At 49.5% G+C, this 15,391-nt stretch overlaps 1 protein-coding gene across 25 annotated transcripts in view; it reads left to right on the forward strand.

The window, feature by feature from the left end:
• IKZF1 (IKAROS family zinc finger 1) overlaps positions 1-15,391 on the forward strand; it is a 98,248-nt gene that overhangs the window by 62,288 nt on the left and 20,569 nt on the right. For 20 of the 25 annotated variants that reach the window (XM_034665427.1, XM_034665440.1, XM_034665424.1 and 17 more), the window contains 2 exons: positions 6,414-6,674; positions 12,289-12,456. In XM_034665427.1, the coding sequence (XP_034521318.1) occupies positions 6,414-6,674; positions 12,289-12,456 (429 nt within the window). The other 5 variants (XM_034665491.1, XM_034665487.1, XM_034665482.1 and 2 more) reach the window with 2 other exon arrangements.

Raw genomic sequence — 15,391 nt, forward strand, 5'->3', positions numbered from 1 at the left:
ATATAAAAGTATCAAGATCTTTCTCTTACTAATCTTCCTTTGATTCAACTTGAAGACAATAGTTTGAGATTTATTTCTGGGAGAGGTAGATGTAGGTATATGTGTTTCTATGTGCATTTATATATTGGTGTGTGCACTCCTATGATTACATAAAGCATGAAAGCGCTAGGACAGAGAAGTCATGTTAATTTTGAGATGAACAATCACGTTGCTGAAATGTTGAGAATGCACTTGAGAGTAAGAAAACACGTTCTGAGATGCTTTCACTACATCTGAGGGAGGTTCAGGGGCAAGAATGTTGTGATGTGCTCATATGAAGATATATGCTACTTGCAGATTTTATAAGGTAGATGATGCATGTTTTGATATATGCCTGTCTATATATTTATGCAAATGATTCACAAAGTGCTTGTAGCTCTCTCTTTCTTCCCTGCCCTGTCCCACCTCCCCAGACTGTAAATACCGCCCCCTCCCCCACAGATGGCTGTTGACCTGGAGGACTTCCCCCACCCCAACAGCAACCCAGCTGTTCTGGGCCAACATCGCCACCTGGTGGGCAGAGTGGAGAATTACCCTGCTCACCCCACCTCACCTCTTTGTTTTCCTTCTCGAAAATTAAAAATATAAACTGCTTGAACCTCGCTACCTTCTCTATCCTAGTTTGTGTTCCCAGTTACCTGAGGAAAATGTAAATATGCTTGTAAATCATTCTTTTGTCAGACTCATCCTCTTCTCTGTCCCTGACTTCATTTCATTTAAAGGCCAAAAGTATCAAATAAGGATAAAAATGTGTCTAATCATGCATCTTGACAAGAAAAATACCTCTATATTTTATTAGGTTTATTGGGGGGGTGTTGTTGGTGTTGTTGGCTGTGGAGCCCAACACGGGTCTTGAACTCATGACCCTGAGATCATGATCTGAGCTGAAATCAAGAGTTGGACACCTAATTGACTGAGCCACCCAAGTGCCCTCAAACCCCTGTTTTAAATGATAAAAGTTTTATAATAGGTGGTTTTATTAGCTTAAAAATGCTTAGAAGTTCCCCTAAATCTCTTTTAGAGGCAGCACAAAAACATGTACATATTTCTTCTTCATCTCAAATTTTAATTTAATTACACTCATTCAAGATGTCTTGTAAATATTTTTATTCCCTTTGTGTTTTGCTTGCTAGCCACTGGTTGCAGGACTATTTCTGTCTCTCATTTTTTTTTTTCATTTAAAATATGGAGTACTTGAGGCCCACGTGGCCTAAACTCAGACCATAGGGATGATTTCAGAATAAACTCTCCATGGAAAAGCACAGTCTGAGGACTGAACATTTATCTTACCAGTAAATAGAAAGACACATTCCAGAAGGGCAAGGAAAAGAGGGAGGAAACACAACCCATTTGTCAGGTGGGGACTGGCAGGGCACGTTATATCTATGCATTAAAACATTTGAATCATTCATGAGTACGTGCAGTGCTTGGCAACATGCAGAGGCCTCCTGGCCCCATTGACCCTGAGTTCCCTCGATTCTCCAGACTGTTCAGTGCTGAACTTGTGTATGGGCTGAGGTCCACTTTGCCTTAGGGGTCTGGTGGTCTCTCTTAGGTCTGCTGTGTTAACTAATAATGTAGAAGGCCTCTAAATTATGTAACAAGAATATTTTAATTTTCCTAATGTAAGACAGCATCTGAGAAGGAAAGTAGCTTTTGACTCAAGATTTGAAGACATCGCTCTTAATATAAGCCATGTTTATTAAATAATAAAATCGGGCCCCTGTCCATGCACTCTCGGGAGTCAGCGGAAGAGCTGCAGGGTTAGGCCTGAGCCGGAGCGTTGGGGGTAAAGAAGCACGTGAGTCTCACCTCATGTTCTATATTTAATCAGTTCAATTCAGGGCTGTCCTGAGCCTGACATTTTTCTAAGTGTTGGGGGGGGGAATAGTTGCAAAATGTTTATAAGTATAATCCCCACATTGAGGGAGAGTCTAGCATTTCATAGACACAATAGCACACCTAAGAAGATCCAGCTCTGAGAAAACGGGGCAGATGGAGTGGTTTAGGAGTCCAGGGAAGGGACGGTCAGTCAACACGAGCCCCAGTTAGCTCAGAGACATCATCCAAGGGGCGGACCAATGTACAATAGACACAAATGAGGAAAGACCCTCTGTTCCATGGAAGTGACTGGTTGGGTCGACCTGTGTCATTCAAGTTGACCAGTGATGAAGGACGTGAGGACTCGTTCTGCTCCATTTGATTTTTCTCAAGGGAATAGAGTAGGAACCTTGCATCCTCCCTTGGCTGGGCTCCAGGCAACAGGTGGATGGCTTAAATCAGTGCCAGTCATCTGTCCTGAACTCTTCATTAGGTGAAGCAACTGCCAGCGCCTTCACTTCTGCAGGATTGTGGAATTCAAAATAACGGGCCCACAAATGCAGCAGTCGGACAGGCCTCCTGAGTCCTCCATCACTCGTGTACTCAGAGATACAGGAGGAGGTGATCCACTCAAGTGTCCCCTCTGCTCCATGAGTGAGAGGCTGCCTGCCCGGCTGCAGAAGGGGCCTACCACCCGGGTGCCACCTCCGAGCCGTGCTGTGCCTGGGCCGCCCAGGCCACCTGCCTCCTATCCAGCCTCAGCCTCTCGGCCCCACAGGTTGTTTCTCCGAGCTGGTCCAGCTCTGAGGACACCCCCAGTGTGATCAACCCCCTCTGACTTCCTTCTGACCCTTCAGGCTGGGCTTGTCCTTTTAAAGGAGGCACACGGCCGGGCCCGGGACTCTGGATCTCACCCCGTGCGGGACCCCGAGTCTGCATCTTTGTTTCTCCTTTTCCCAGCCACATCGCTAATTGAGCCAAATCCCCAAACCCTTTTTCACATTTAGATAAGTGGGGCCAACACCTCCTCCCTCCTGAGTCTGTGTTTTTTTAAAGGCGTATTTTAACTTAAGGGGACTGGATATACATAAATGACAGACATAACTGTTAGATCACAATTTCGAGACCGGTGTGTTTGTGACGTATTTTGATAGGTTTGTGCTCTGAACCCCTGAAAATAATAGGCCTGTTGCCTGTGTTCCCCTCCTAGCCAGAGGGGACACCCCGCTTTCATGGACACCCTTCTCGGAGGGTGGGAGTCCATCCATCCCTTCTGTGTGGCCAGCACCCACTTTGCATTTGTACAGAGGTAGCAATTCTTGAGGGCGTCTGCTGGGGATTCTCCCTCTGCCCCTCCCACTGCTCTCTCTCCAAAAAATAAATAAATCTTTAAAAAACAAAAAGATAGGAATGCTTTTTGCCTCTATTTAGAGAACTGTCACCCGTGCTTGACTCTGGTGTGCCTGTGGGGACAGTGTTGCCCACTCTGATCTCCCTGCCCCTCCCTGTCATCCCTTCTCCCTTGGACCCTACAGAACTCTCCTGTCCTAACGTGGCCTGGAATCTGTCCCCGAAGTTCCAGCAAGCTCCCAGCCCTAATGCTCTCTGCACTTGCCACCTGGCTCCGACCTGGAATTGTTGGTAGCATCTGCTTCCAGGGGCCCCTGTTGAGCTCCCATCACTCATGGCCCCCAGTGACCTGGGCTGTTGTCTACACTCTTTCCTTCAGAGACCTGCAGCCTCACGGCACCCCAAATTCCAGTCTGTGAGCTTTACCTCTTCCAGCACTGACCAGATAGATCTCAACCTGTACCTGGGGTCCACAGAATCGCAGGGTCACTTCTCATAGGTTCTCATGCCTTTTGAGCCTCCTGTTTCAGTTCCATTACTGTTCTCGACTATCACATGGCATCATAGTAACAAGAAAGCTGGATTAATATGGGAATCAGGTCTGGTTTGAAGGATTCCATGGTACCTAGGGTGATACCCATACCGTGCCCCCCCCAGGCCACCCTCGCCTCCTTCCTTCCATGCTGCAGGTGACCTGCTGTGGCCCATGTCACCCTGAAGATCACCCCACTGCTTTCCTGCTCTCCTGCCTGTCACCAGGAAGGGCCCATACATCATCAACAATGCACAGCACACAGCATACTACAGGGTCACAGCCATACACGTCTGCCTTAACCATGTGCAAAAAGTGAGGGTTTCTGGCGAGGGTCAGTTCTCTCCATGTCCCCACACCTCTCCAGCCACAGGTGCATGGACCTATACCCCTTGCCTCAGCACCACTGGCTGAAGAACCTGCCATGCCCACAGTCATGTGCCCCACCGTGCTCTGGAATGCCCCAGTCTCATTTGAGAAAACACAAGCCACCAGTCGGATGATTACAAATAATCCCAGGTGAAGGCATTCAGAAGTCTTTGAAACTTGACCGCCATATTTCCAGAGCATTCTAGTGCAGAGCTGGTGCCAGTGAGACCCCAGAGAATGAGCTTGCACCTGGAAAAGTACATGGTGCATACCTAGGAATACAGATTCTAAAGAGCTCTGAGGTTAGAAAGCCTCATGGCATACCCACCACCTGGCCTGCCTCATGTCCTGTGCTTGCCTGCCGTATCGGTGGGACTTGGGCCCTTTCTCTGGCAGCTAGGAGAGGTTAGCAGGAGGCCCCTCTGGGGTGTGCCTGGGTGTCTGGTCTTTGGAACCTAGTAGGAAACCACAGGAGGGGACTCCCTCTTTGTGGATGTGACACTGTGATCTGATGAGAGGAAATTCTACCTCTTGGGCTCTGGACCATGTTCCAACTCACCGTGCCAATTATTTAGTTTGTTGTCTCCCCAGAGAGCTAGTGGGAAAATCTTGGTGGTCCAGCAGCTAAGAATGTGGGCGGTGGAGCTAGGCGGCCTGAGCTACCTCCCAGGTCTGTCCCTTGCTACCTCCCAGGTCTGTCCCTTGCTAGCTGTGTGACCCTCCCATGTCGTTCAGCCTCTCTGTGCCTGGGCGTCTTCAACTGTGAAATAGGATGACGGCATGACCTCCCTTAGCGGGTCCCTGTGAGAGCTAAATGCCACAGAGCAAGTAAAGTGCTGTGTGCCTGGCACAGAGTCAGTGTCCCAGATGTCATTGGGGTGAGGGGGCCCTTCCTCCACAACAGCTCTGTTGGGAATGTGCTTCCACTTGATCCCCCCAGTCCCCATGCTAAGCTGACTCCTCATCCATCTATCTCTGAGTCCTCACAGTGCCCCGGCCGGCCACTGTCGATCCTTCCAGCCTTGACAGATGTGAAAACCAAGGCACAGAGAAAGTGTGTAACTTGACCCCGAGAGCTCAGCGCTCATCACCAGGGGAGCTGACATTCCCAGCCACGAATGCCAACTTCAGAGTCTGGGCTCTTGACTTTTATAGTCAAAGCATTGCATAAAATGAACCTGGAGGGTTACTAACTAGGTTGATTATTTAAAACCATGGTCTCAGACATGCCTGTAGGTCAGAATCCCCTAGGGGCTCGTGACAACACAGGGCGCTGGGCCCAGTCCCTGGGGCTTCTAGCTCAGCGCAGCTGGGGAAGACCGGAGAATTTGCTCCTCTGGCAAGTTCTCGGTTGATGCTGATGCTGCTGGTCCAAGGATTCCAAACGCCAGTCTGAGATTTCCTAGTCACGATTACTGTCTATGCCCCTGTTTCTTGTACTCGGCAGAATCCACCTCCCTGTCCTTCTTAATCTATAGAGGCCATGATAGAAGTGATAGCTTTCAGGGTCGTCGTAATTTGTCCTACTTTCTATGGGGTGGGACTCATCAGTTCATCACCAGGATGTGATTCAGCAGGATGCTCGCGAAACGTCTCTGATTTTCTTTGCCAACACAAATATGCGAATGGCAGAAATCACTGCCCTAAGTGTGACTTAAAGGAATCAGGAATGCCTCGTGAACAAGGATCCGAGTGCTCCTTAACGCCAGCCCTCCGCCCTCACGCGTGGGGCTGGCCCCCCGAGAAGCAAACAGCATCCGTCACCTCCACAAACTCTGCCCATCCACCGTTCAGCAGCTCGAAACCCCGTAGGAAATGGTGGCTCCACTCCAGGGCGCAGGTTCTGTTGTCCTGAGGGGCTAAACACGAGTTAAGAGGGTCGTGCACCAAAGAAACAAACAAAAACAAGCAGAACTTTGCGGAAACCCTTGGGGAGCCCGTGGCCAGAAACGGGGGCATTTGCTTGCTGAACTTGGTCCCAGAGTGTGTTAACCCATGAAAGAGGGAAAGGTCGCCTCACGAGGAGGAGAAGTGTTCCAGGCTTGATGACCACTTAGCGGGGATGTTGCCCCAGGCGGGAGGCACCGCGCATGCGCGGTCGGCTGGTCCTCACCTGCTGGTCCTGCCCCGCTTGGCTCCTGGCACCTACCCCCGGAGCCCAGCTCGGGGCTGCCGTCCCGGTGGTACAAGCCGCTGAGAACCTTCTCCTCCGCTCTGATGTGCTGTCTTTTTGCTGCTGTGTTGTTTTGTTTTTGGTTTTTTTTGCGATGACACTGAGTGGCGCCTGTATTGTGTCTTTCAGCCAGTAATGTTAAAGTAGAGGCTCAGAGTGATGAAGAGAATGCGCGTGCCTGTGAGCTGAATGGGGAAGAATGTGCGGAGGATTTACGAGTGCTTGATGCCGCGGGAGAGAAAATGAATGGCTCCCACAGTGGCCAAGGCAGCAGAGCTTTGTCGGGAGCTGGAGGCATTCGACTTCCTAACGGCAAACTAAAGTGTGATGTCTGTGGGATAATATGCATCGGCCCCAATGTGCTCATGGTCCACAAAAGAAGCCACACTGGTAAGGCCTGGCGCAGTTCCTCCGTTGGCGGCCCCGAAAGGTCCGCGGGGTGCAGCAGGAAGAGAGTACCCTGTGTCCCAGCCCGGCTCCAAGTTGTAGCAGGGGGTTGCCTCGTTCTTGTGGGACTGCATCCAGAGGGACTTCTCGCCGTGCCCCAGTTCAAACCCAGACTTAAAGCCATCAGACAGGGAACGTTCACAGCCCCCCCAGTCCTGTCAAGGGCCCGGGGTCTTGCCACCAGTGAACGAGCAGCAGCTGTGCGGTGAGGGCACCTGGGCCACACAGCTCCCCCCGAAAAAACGAGATGAAACAAAACAAAAAAGAGCGCGAGCCGCTGACATGCACTCCTCCAGGTTTCCCCTGAGAAACCGTGAGTAAAATGTGCCTTTTTGAAATTCAGGTTCATAGAGCTCGGTTTTTAGAAACGTAAGTGAGCCGTGGAAAAGCAGCAAAATCCAGTGTGTCACCGCATTCAGGTCCCGCCAACAGGGGAGCCTCAGAACAAGATCGCTGATGGCCGCTAGTTTCCATCTCACATGGGGACAGAATTTCCCATCAGAGCCTCTGTCTATTGGAGGCTCTGGACGCCTCAGAGGAGGTATCCTGTATCCAAACACGAAGGGACGAGGACAGTGTAGTGTCCCACAGCTGTGGCCAAGGTCACGAGGGGGTGGGGGAAGTAGATCTGCCCCCCTCCATGTGCTCGGCCGTGGCAAACGACCAGTCCCACACTTTTCCACCAGGACTGTGGAGTCCCCTCAAATGGCCCCAGACAGTCTTTGAAAGACATGAATGGGCCACACGTTGCCTTTAACCGTACGCAGGAGGTATCCTCTGAATTGAAGAGAAACTTGAGTCATTTGCCCTAAAGGGGTGCAAAATGCAATAAAGTCACCACCTCTAGTGGTCACTGAAAGCTTAGACATAAAACACAGGAACCCCGAGTCTCGGCTGCCGAGGGGCTGGCATCACAGGGTCATCATGGAGCCAGCATCTGCCACCACCCTCTGCCCAGATTAAAGGGTTTTGAATCCAGGGGATTTAAAACAAAAATGAAAACAAAAAACCAGATGAAATGCTTACTCTGGAGGTACAAAGGATTTTATAGGATAACTTAGGGAAGTAAGAAGAAGACTTGAAAATCACAGCCTTGTGTGAGTCTCACCCGGGGTCAAACAAATCCATGATTATCAGAAATTAAGCCTGAATTTAGAAAAATCGTTGAGTGAAACAGCTGGCTTGTCCAGGCACACAGGCCTCGGTGGAGTTGTGAGTTTTACACCTGAATCGGGGCAGTCTCCAAATGATGTCTTCCATGTGTAATACATCTGGAGACCCCCAAAACCTGCTTACTTTGGGTAAATGTGTGTTTTCAATAAAAAGGTAACTTCTAAAATTAAGCAAACTTTGCTTCTCCTAATGCGTCCCTTAATCTTCCAATTACCCCGTGAAATAGACCCTCACGTCAAGCCCTAAGTCAAGCTTGCGTGAGAGGAGTCAGGCTCTCCCCTTTTGTAATGACTTGGAAATTAAAGCGAAGGTAAGTTACTCTGTGATAGACACCTCACAGAATACACTGGCACCATGTTAATACATTCCTGATGGAGGAATAGACCTCACAAATGAATTCCTTTCCTTGCTAATTCATGTAAAGCCTGACTATACTGTGAAAATTCACTTAAATAAATATTTGATAAATGAATCAAATTCTGGCATACTAAATTGCCAAAACATAATGACTGCCTGCCCCGATAAAAAGAATAATTGCATTTAATGAATAAACCTGCCAAGTATAGATATGCAGAGTGGCCCCGGCTGTTTGCTGTCCACTTCTCCCCACAAACAGTGGCTAAGTGCCAAGCACAGAGCAACACGCTTGATTCCTTCACTTGCAGGAAGAGTACATTCCAGAAATAGGGACATGCAGACCGTCAGTGTCATGGTTCCTGGCCTGGCTTTTATTTAAAAAAAAAAAACAAAAAAACCCTGAAACAATAAACTCGTGGGTTGTCTTCATGATGTGTCCCCACTCGCATAAACGTGGAGGGTCGCAGGTGCATGCAAATGAGGTTTGAATAAGCAGACGATGCTAGGGAGGTTTGCATTTCTCTGGGATCTGAGTGGAGTATGTTAGAAAAGGCACGCTCTGCTAACTGTAAGTCCCACCCCGAATTCTCCGAGTTTCCAATGTTTCTAGAGCAGTTTTTCACGCCAGGGTCTCCCTCCCTGATACCCGACAGCTCCCAGGGGCAGGCTCCCCCTTCCCTCTGCCCAGAGCCCCACCTGGGAAAGGTGCCGAGGGCGCTGCTCTCTGAACTGTGTGTTGGTCCCACCACTTCCGTCCCTAGTTTTGCCGCTCAGTTTCTTTTCTTTTTCTTTTTTTTTTTTTTTAAACTCAAGTGTAATAGCACTGCCTTCCCCACCAACACCTCGGGGTTGATGTGAGAATCATAGGGGAGAGTGGTACGAAAGAGCCACGCAATTCAGGGGGAAACCCCGCCATGCAAATATGCAGCAGTATCGTCCTAAGTGATGGGACTTTGAACAATCAAGATCGAGACAAGTGTCTGAATTATGGTTATTCTGGACAGTCTCGGGCCTCCCCCTGTTCCCATCACCACGAGCATCAAATTACATTCTGCTCCGAGGTATGGTTGCGGTGGGCCTGAGTTCATTCTTGCAGCTCGGGTGTATATTTTGTGATCTACCTTCTTCTAATATCCCCTCTTAAATTTTATGACGGAGGCAGCCATGAAGCCTCTGTTTTGTACCCAGTTAAGTTCTTCAGAGGGGCTCAGACGTTCTTACAGAGAGTCCCTGGCGTGGCATATCTGTAGACCGTGAGAGTAAAAACTTCATTTTGAGTTAATGATGATGAAAAAGCCTTCATCCCACCAAGTAAAAGAAATTCAGCCTCGGAGCCCTTGATGTCACTTAGCTACAAGAAGCAAGCGAGGGACGCAGAGGCAGCAAGCGGCTGACGCTCGAGCCTCAGCCGAGGAGCACAGGTGATGGGGGCCGCGTTCTGTCCCCCATAGCGGGGCTGTGCCCCCTGTCCTGTTAACACCTCTACAGGGAAACCACCCTGAGCTGAGCCCTGGGTTGTCGCTTCGGAGAACGTGGTCTTCGGGAGTCTCCATGTCCCATGTTACGTATTCATGCCAGCACAGGCAATCAGAAACAAATAGATTTCCAGGAAAGCTTGCCGGCAGGATTAAGATGCCAGGCACAGCAAGATACACGAGAAACACTGACTCAAATTAGAAGACAGATTTCACTCTTGAAGCAACGGCTGCCTTTCTTTGCTTCCCGCCCTGTCGTGTGGGTGGGGGGCATGGCTTTCCTGCACTCTCCCGCCCGGTCCACTGCTGCTGCTCCTGCTTGGACAATGGCTCCACGGCAGGGTCTGACCCGGGTCCCCCCGACCATCCTGCCCCCAGCCCTTCGGGTCTCCAGCCTCGTCAGCGTGAAGGGTTTACTTCACACAGCTAGCTAGCTTTGGGTTACACCACAACACACCTGTGTCACCAGGAGGGTCCTACACCCTTCCTGTATGCATTTTGTGTGGCGTGAGCTCTCCCGACTGATGGCCTTTCCAGAACATTCAGCCAAAGGTCCACTCTGCCATGATCTGTTGCACCCTGCTGGTCTCCCTGCACCTGCCTCCCGGGAACCAATTACTTCTCTTTTCCCTTGCATCTATTCGGAGTTAAAATATGCACAGTCACGCACGTGTGTATGATGAAGTCCCAGAAGTGTTTCTAATAGATAATGATCTCTTCTGGACACTCCTGGGGGCCACCTGGCCACCAACTCTCTGAGATTTATCTCCAGCTAGTCAGTTTTGCTGTCACCTCCCACCTGCCTGACTCTTTGCCCAGCCAAGTCCAACCCAGATGCAGATTTGGGACAATACCAAATACACCCTGGTTGGTGTCAAGATCCCTTCAGCTGGCCTATATTAAGTATCATTATAAGCTAGTTTCCATCTTTACAGCAGCACATCTGCCCGGCACACTAAAAAATAAAAGCGATGATAATTATGACATCCAGGGCCCAATATAAACTTTTCCATTTAAGCCGGTTTAAGTCCCAGACATGCTTCTGCTAGTCGCTTTTGGTAAGTGCCGCATTGTTCACCAAAACCACATTAAGCAATTGAGAAAATTGTTAAATATACATTTTCACACATTCTTTTTTCCTAAGAAAAACCCGTTACCAGGAAGAGTGTGTGTGTGTGTGTGTGTTTTTTCATGGTATCTCAACACCAGATATTGTGGGCATAGAGATCTCTTCTAAAAAAGAAAGAGAAAAGAAAGAAAGAAAAAGAAAGAAAGAAAGAAAGAAAGAAAGAAAGAAAGAAAGAAAGAAAGAAAGAAAAGAAAGAAAGAGAAAGAAAGAAAGAAAGAAGAAAGAAAGGAAGAAGAGAGAGAAAGAAAGAAAGAAAGAAAGAAAGAAAGAAAGAAAGAAAGAAAGAAAGGCAGTTGTTTTCAAAAGAGCTTTAGTGTTTACTTAAACTTGACAAGTGTATCATCCTTTCTACATGAGAGCTAAGTAAAACGGTCACCAATTTGGAGTCCAAAACCCGGGACTGCTCAGGGGCGTATTTCTTTCTCACAGAGGCCTTGACACCCCTTTGTCGGATCCTGAACACACGGGGGCAGGCACTGCTGCACACAGCCGGGGCCCCCCTGCTTTCTTGGCCAATGCTTCAGCCGGGACACCCCTAAAAGAATTCCTAATAACAACTAAATCGCATCTCTTAGATGATTTGTACTGAAATTATGACTGATCTTCTGTGGGTATAGGCCAGTGAGAGATTAGTGGTTTTAGGATTTGGGAGGAGAAGGAAAAAGCCAGAAGCCTCCGTGTGCCTCTGGCTTGGACGCCCCACCACGGGGGATCTGGGGCTTCTCTCTGGACCCTGTGGAGCATCCTTCACAGTTCCTTAACTTCTCATTTTATTCAATCTTTCTCCTTCTCTCTCTCTGAGCCTCACACTCTCTCTGTCTGTCTCCTTCCTGATTTGCCTGCGTAGGGACAGACAGGTAATGGAGAAGAAATTGAAAGGCAAAATACAGGAAAAATGTAAATGAAAAGAAGTTATTATAACTGTTATAATGAAGTGCCTTTCATTTAAATATAAGAATGTAACGCTGAAATGAACTTGTGATCCTGAAATGCATTTTTAATGAGTTTCCTTTTTATTTTGCTGCTTCAGTGGCATATTTTAAAGACCCTTTGAAAAAAGCCACATTAAAAACCCCACCAAATGCCACAACACGCAAAATTGGATATTGGTTTATTCCAAAACTGCTGATCAGGAAGAGTGGCTCTTCATCACAAAATGTTGCAGTCACTTTATTTAAATGAGTTTGAATTTGCATTGTGATGTGCCATTCTGATTTAGGGGAAAAAAATTAGATTTTCAGATCAAATTGACCCAACCAGTGAAGCGTTAAGGAGCTGGCAGGTTTAGTCTGAAAGCCTCATGTTCTATCAAACCTGCAGCCTGTGGAAGTCACCGGGCCCCGTGGGAAGTAAGTTCCTCGCCAGGTCCTCCTCGTGTCCCCGCGCCGAGTTCTGTTCTCACCCATCCCTCTCCTCCTCCCAGGGGAGCGGCCTTTCCAGTGCAACCAGTGTGGGGCTTCCTTCACGCAGAAGGGCAACCTGCTCCGGCACATCAAGCTGCACTCCGGGGAGAAGCCCTTCAAGTGCCACCTCTGCAACTATGCGTGCCGCCGGCGGGACGCTCTCACGGGTCACCTGAGGACGCACTCCGGTAGGTCCTCCGGGCGCAGGTGCCGGCGTCCCTACCCGGGTTGCGCGTGGGCGTGCTGTGTGTGTGCGCATGCGCGGGAGCCCTCTTCCCGCCCCCCCCGCCCCCAGCGTGTGCGCTGGGCCTGGTCACGTGCACTGACCCACCCCCCCCAGCAGGCCCCCCCACCCCTGGGACTGTGGAAGCAGTGCCCCTGTCCCCCGAGTTCTGATTCCCCGGCGGAGCAGAGGACGTGGGTGGGAACGCACGCACGCACGCGCGTGCACACACACACACACACACACAGACACACACGTCCCACTTTATAGACACTCTTTCCAGAGAGACCTCCTCTTCCCGGGGTCGTCAGGTAAGTACTGGCTCTTCTGTGGGATTCTGCCAGCTCTCCTTTCACCGGGCACTGCTAATGCCCAGAAAGTTCCGAGGTACATTTCTTTACGTGAATGGTCCGGCCACACGTATTACTGCTTTACGCAGAGGACTCCGGTAGCGGTTAACTGTCACTGGCGTAGTTTCTTTGCAAAGCTGAGAGAAGGTGAGTAGGGCCTACTGCCATCTGTCCTGACTGGGGACACGCCTGTCCCTCCGGGGGCACGCCTCCCTGTCTGACCCCGGGCCTAACTCGTGCCAGAAGCCAGGCAGGCCTCAGCAGAGAAGCCACTTTGGGGTTATTACCAGATTTTAGTAAACGCACCTCGAATAATCCGGAGTCTCAGAGCGTGATTACCAAAACGCTTGACAGTTCCCAAAATACTCCCAGCCTGTGAAGCATACATCCACCTTTGATTGGGTTCGGTCTTCTGCCTCCTGAGGGATCTTCTATTCTATCAAAGGACCCCACGGTCTTGCAGGTCAGAGGAACAGAGTGAGGGGCCCTCCATCCAGCAGGGATACTTCACCCCTGCCCTCCCAGAGCTCATCATCCAGACCATCGGCTGGTCAGCGACTTCTCTGGAGCGAGGCGCTGAAGGGGAGGAAGAGGCTTCAGACCAGCTCCCTCCTGACCTTCCTAGGGTCTCGCTGTCCCACAGGGGCAGGGATGCTGCGTCCCTGGGAATGCGTGCCTAGAATCAGGCTGTCTCCTTCCCACGTGTGATGAGTATAGTTAGTGGCAAAGTTCTAGTGGCCTCTCCCTGTGCCTATTCCTTTGTCGCTGAGCATTTACAGAGCGCCCAGGGGCCCCTCTCTCTCTGTGGAGGAGGCCGGTGGGAAGCAGCAAATTGCCAACGTGTTACCAGTGTGACAACACAGGTGTCTAAGGGGCCAGTGGGAGCACAGGGAGGGCACAGTCAGTCTCTGGGTTAGGGTAGAAGGCTTCAGGAGACACTTCCAGTAGATGGAGGGGCTTGAGTCCACACGAACAGGGGAGTTTCTGAGGTTTACTTTCAGAGAAGTTCCATTTGAACGTGTAATTCTGTAAGTGACCCTAGAAGGGGGCATGGTGTGCATTTTAGCCAGTGTTGTGGAGAACTTACTCTTTCTCCTGGAGTGGTGCCTTGCAGGAGCTCACGAGGAGGCTAGAGGGGTGGTCACAGGCCCTCTGGGAAGGCCAGTTTCGTGTCGTGGTCCAGCCAAGCCATCCCTCCCCATGCTCATCTCCTTCCTGGTAGTCAACATGGAGGAAGTTCCCAAATGCCACCTCTTCCCCCCCAGAGGAGTGGCCCATGTTGAGGGCTGGGGAGGGCTTTGTTGCAGGGGACAGGTTGAACAGATGGCTCCCCCAAAGTGGGAGGATGGCAGTGAGCATATTTCAGTGTTTATAGTGTGTCAGTAATGAGGAGCGTGTGTGTTGCCCCCGAGAAGTGAAGGTGTCTGGGGAACTAAATGCAGGGTTGCAGTTGTGACCATTATAGTGGTGCTGTGCAGAGCCTAACAGGTGATCTAGGACAAAGGAACTTCACACATATCATTCATGCAGGTCAAATGGACATCAGCATAGTTTACAACAGGACCACATCAGGGTCAGTAGGAAGCACAATTCCATGTAGGTGGAAAACACAAAGACTCATCCCTAGGTGACACCAACCATGTCATTGTCATCCCCAGTGACTCTGATTTGCAACAAAAATCTCTCCTGCATGTCAGTCCTTAAAACTTGAAGGGATGTGCTCTCTTTGCTCTCCTACCCATTGTGAAGTTTGGACCATCTAATGCAGTATTTCTGGTTATTCTGGCTCTATGCTTGCTTATTTCCTTCAAGGTGTGGTGATGGTATCCTGCTCTAAGCATGGCCAATGACTTGAGAGTGGTAGACTTGGACAGCTTATCTCTGCTATGGAGGCAGTGATGAGCAAGTAGCTAACACTATACCATTAACCCAGGGCTGCTGGTGATTCTGGCATCTAAGAGTGCCATTGATACACGACTCTTAGGAAATATCCAAATGGGGCCACTCCCCCCATTTCACTAAATGATCAACCTCATAGCTTTCCCTGGCCCCTGTGGTGGCCTGAGGTGCCAAAGACCAACATATTAGTGGTGATATAGGCATAGAAGGTGTCCCATACTGATAAGAGGAGGACTCAGGTGGTCTGGCAGTGTAGGGAAGACATCCCTCTTCGTTCCTCACTGCTTTCTTTGGGAGTTATGAGCTGAGCTAGAGACTGTCTTTCCTTCAGAATATTGGGCTATGCTGCAAGGTATACTTTGGTTTAGTTTCTTACTGTGAACATATTTCTTACGTTCCAGAGTTAAAAGCAATCACATAGTTAGAAAAATGGATATTCAGACACTGCGCCATGTATACATGAATTTGCTTCGGTGATAGCTTTTCTAGGAAAGGACATTGAGGGATTATCTATATTCTATTAATTTCTCAAGATAGTACTCAATAAAATGTGCAATTTTAGGCAACATTGTATATTTCAATGTTACTTTCCCTGACATTAGTGATACAACGCTTTCTACAGATAAAGATCCATCCCTTTCTTCCTCTGTT

The sequence above is a fragment of the Ailuropoda melanoleuca genome, chromosome 1, assembly GCF_002007445.2.
Source record: "Ailuropoda melanoleuca isolate Jingjing chromosome 1, ASM200744v2, whole genome shotgun sequence".
Classification (NCBI taxonomy): Eukaryota; Metazoa; Chordata; class Mammalia; order Carnivora; family Ursidae; genus Ailuropoda; species Ailuropoda melanoleuca.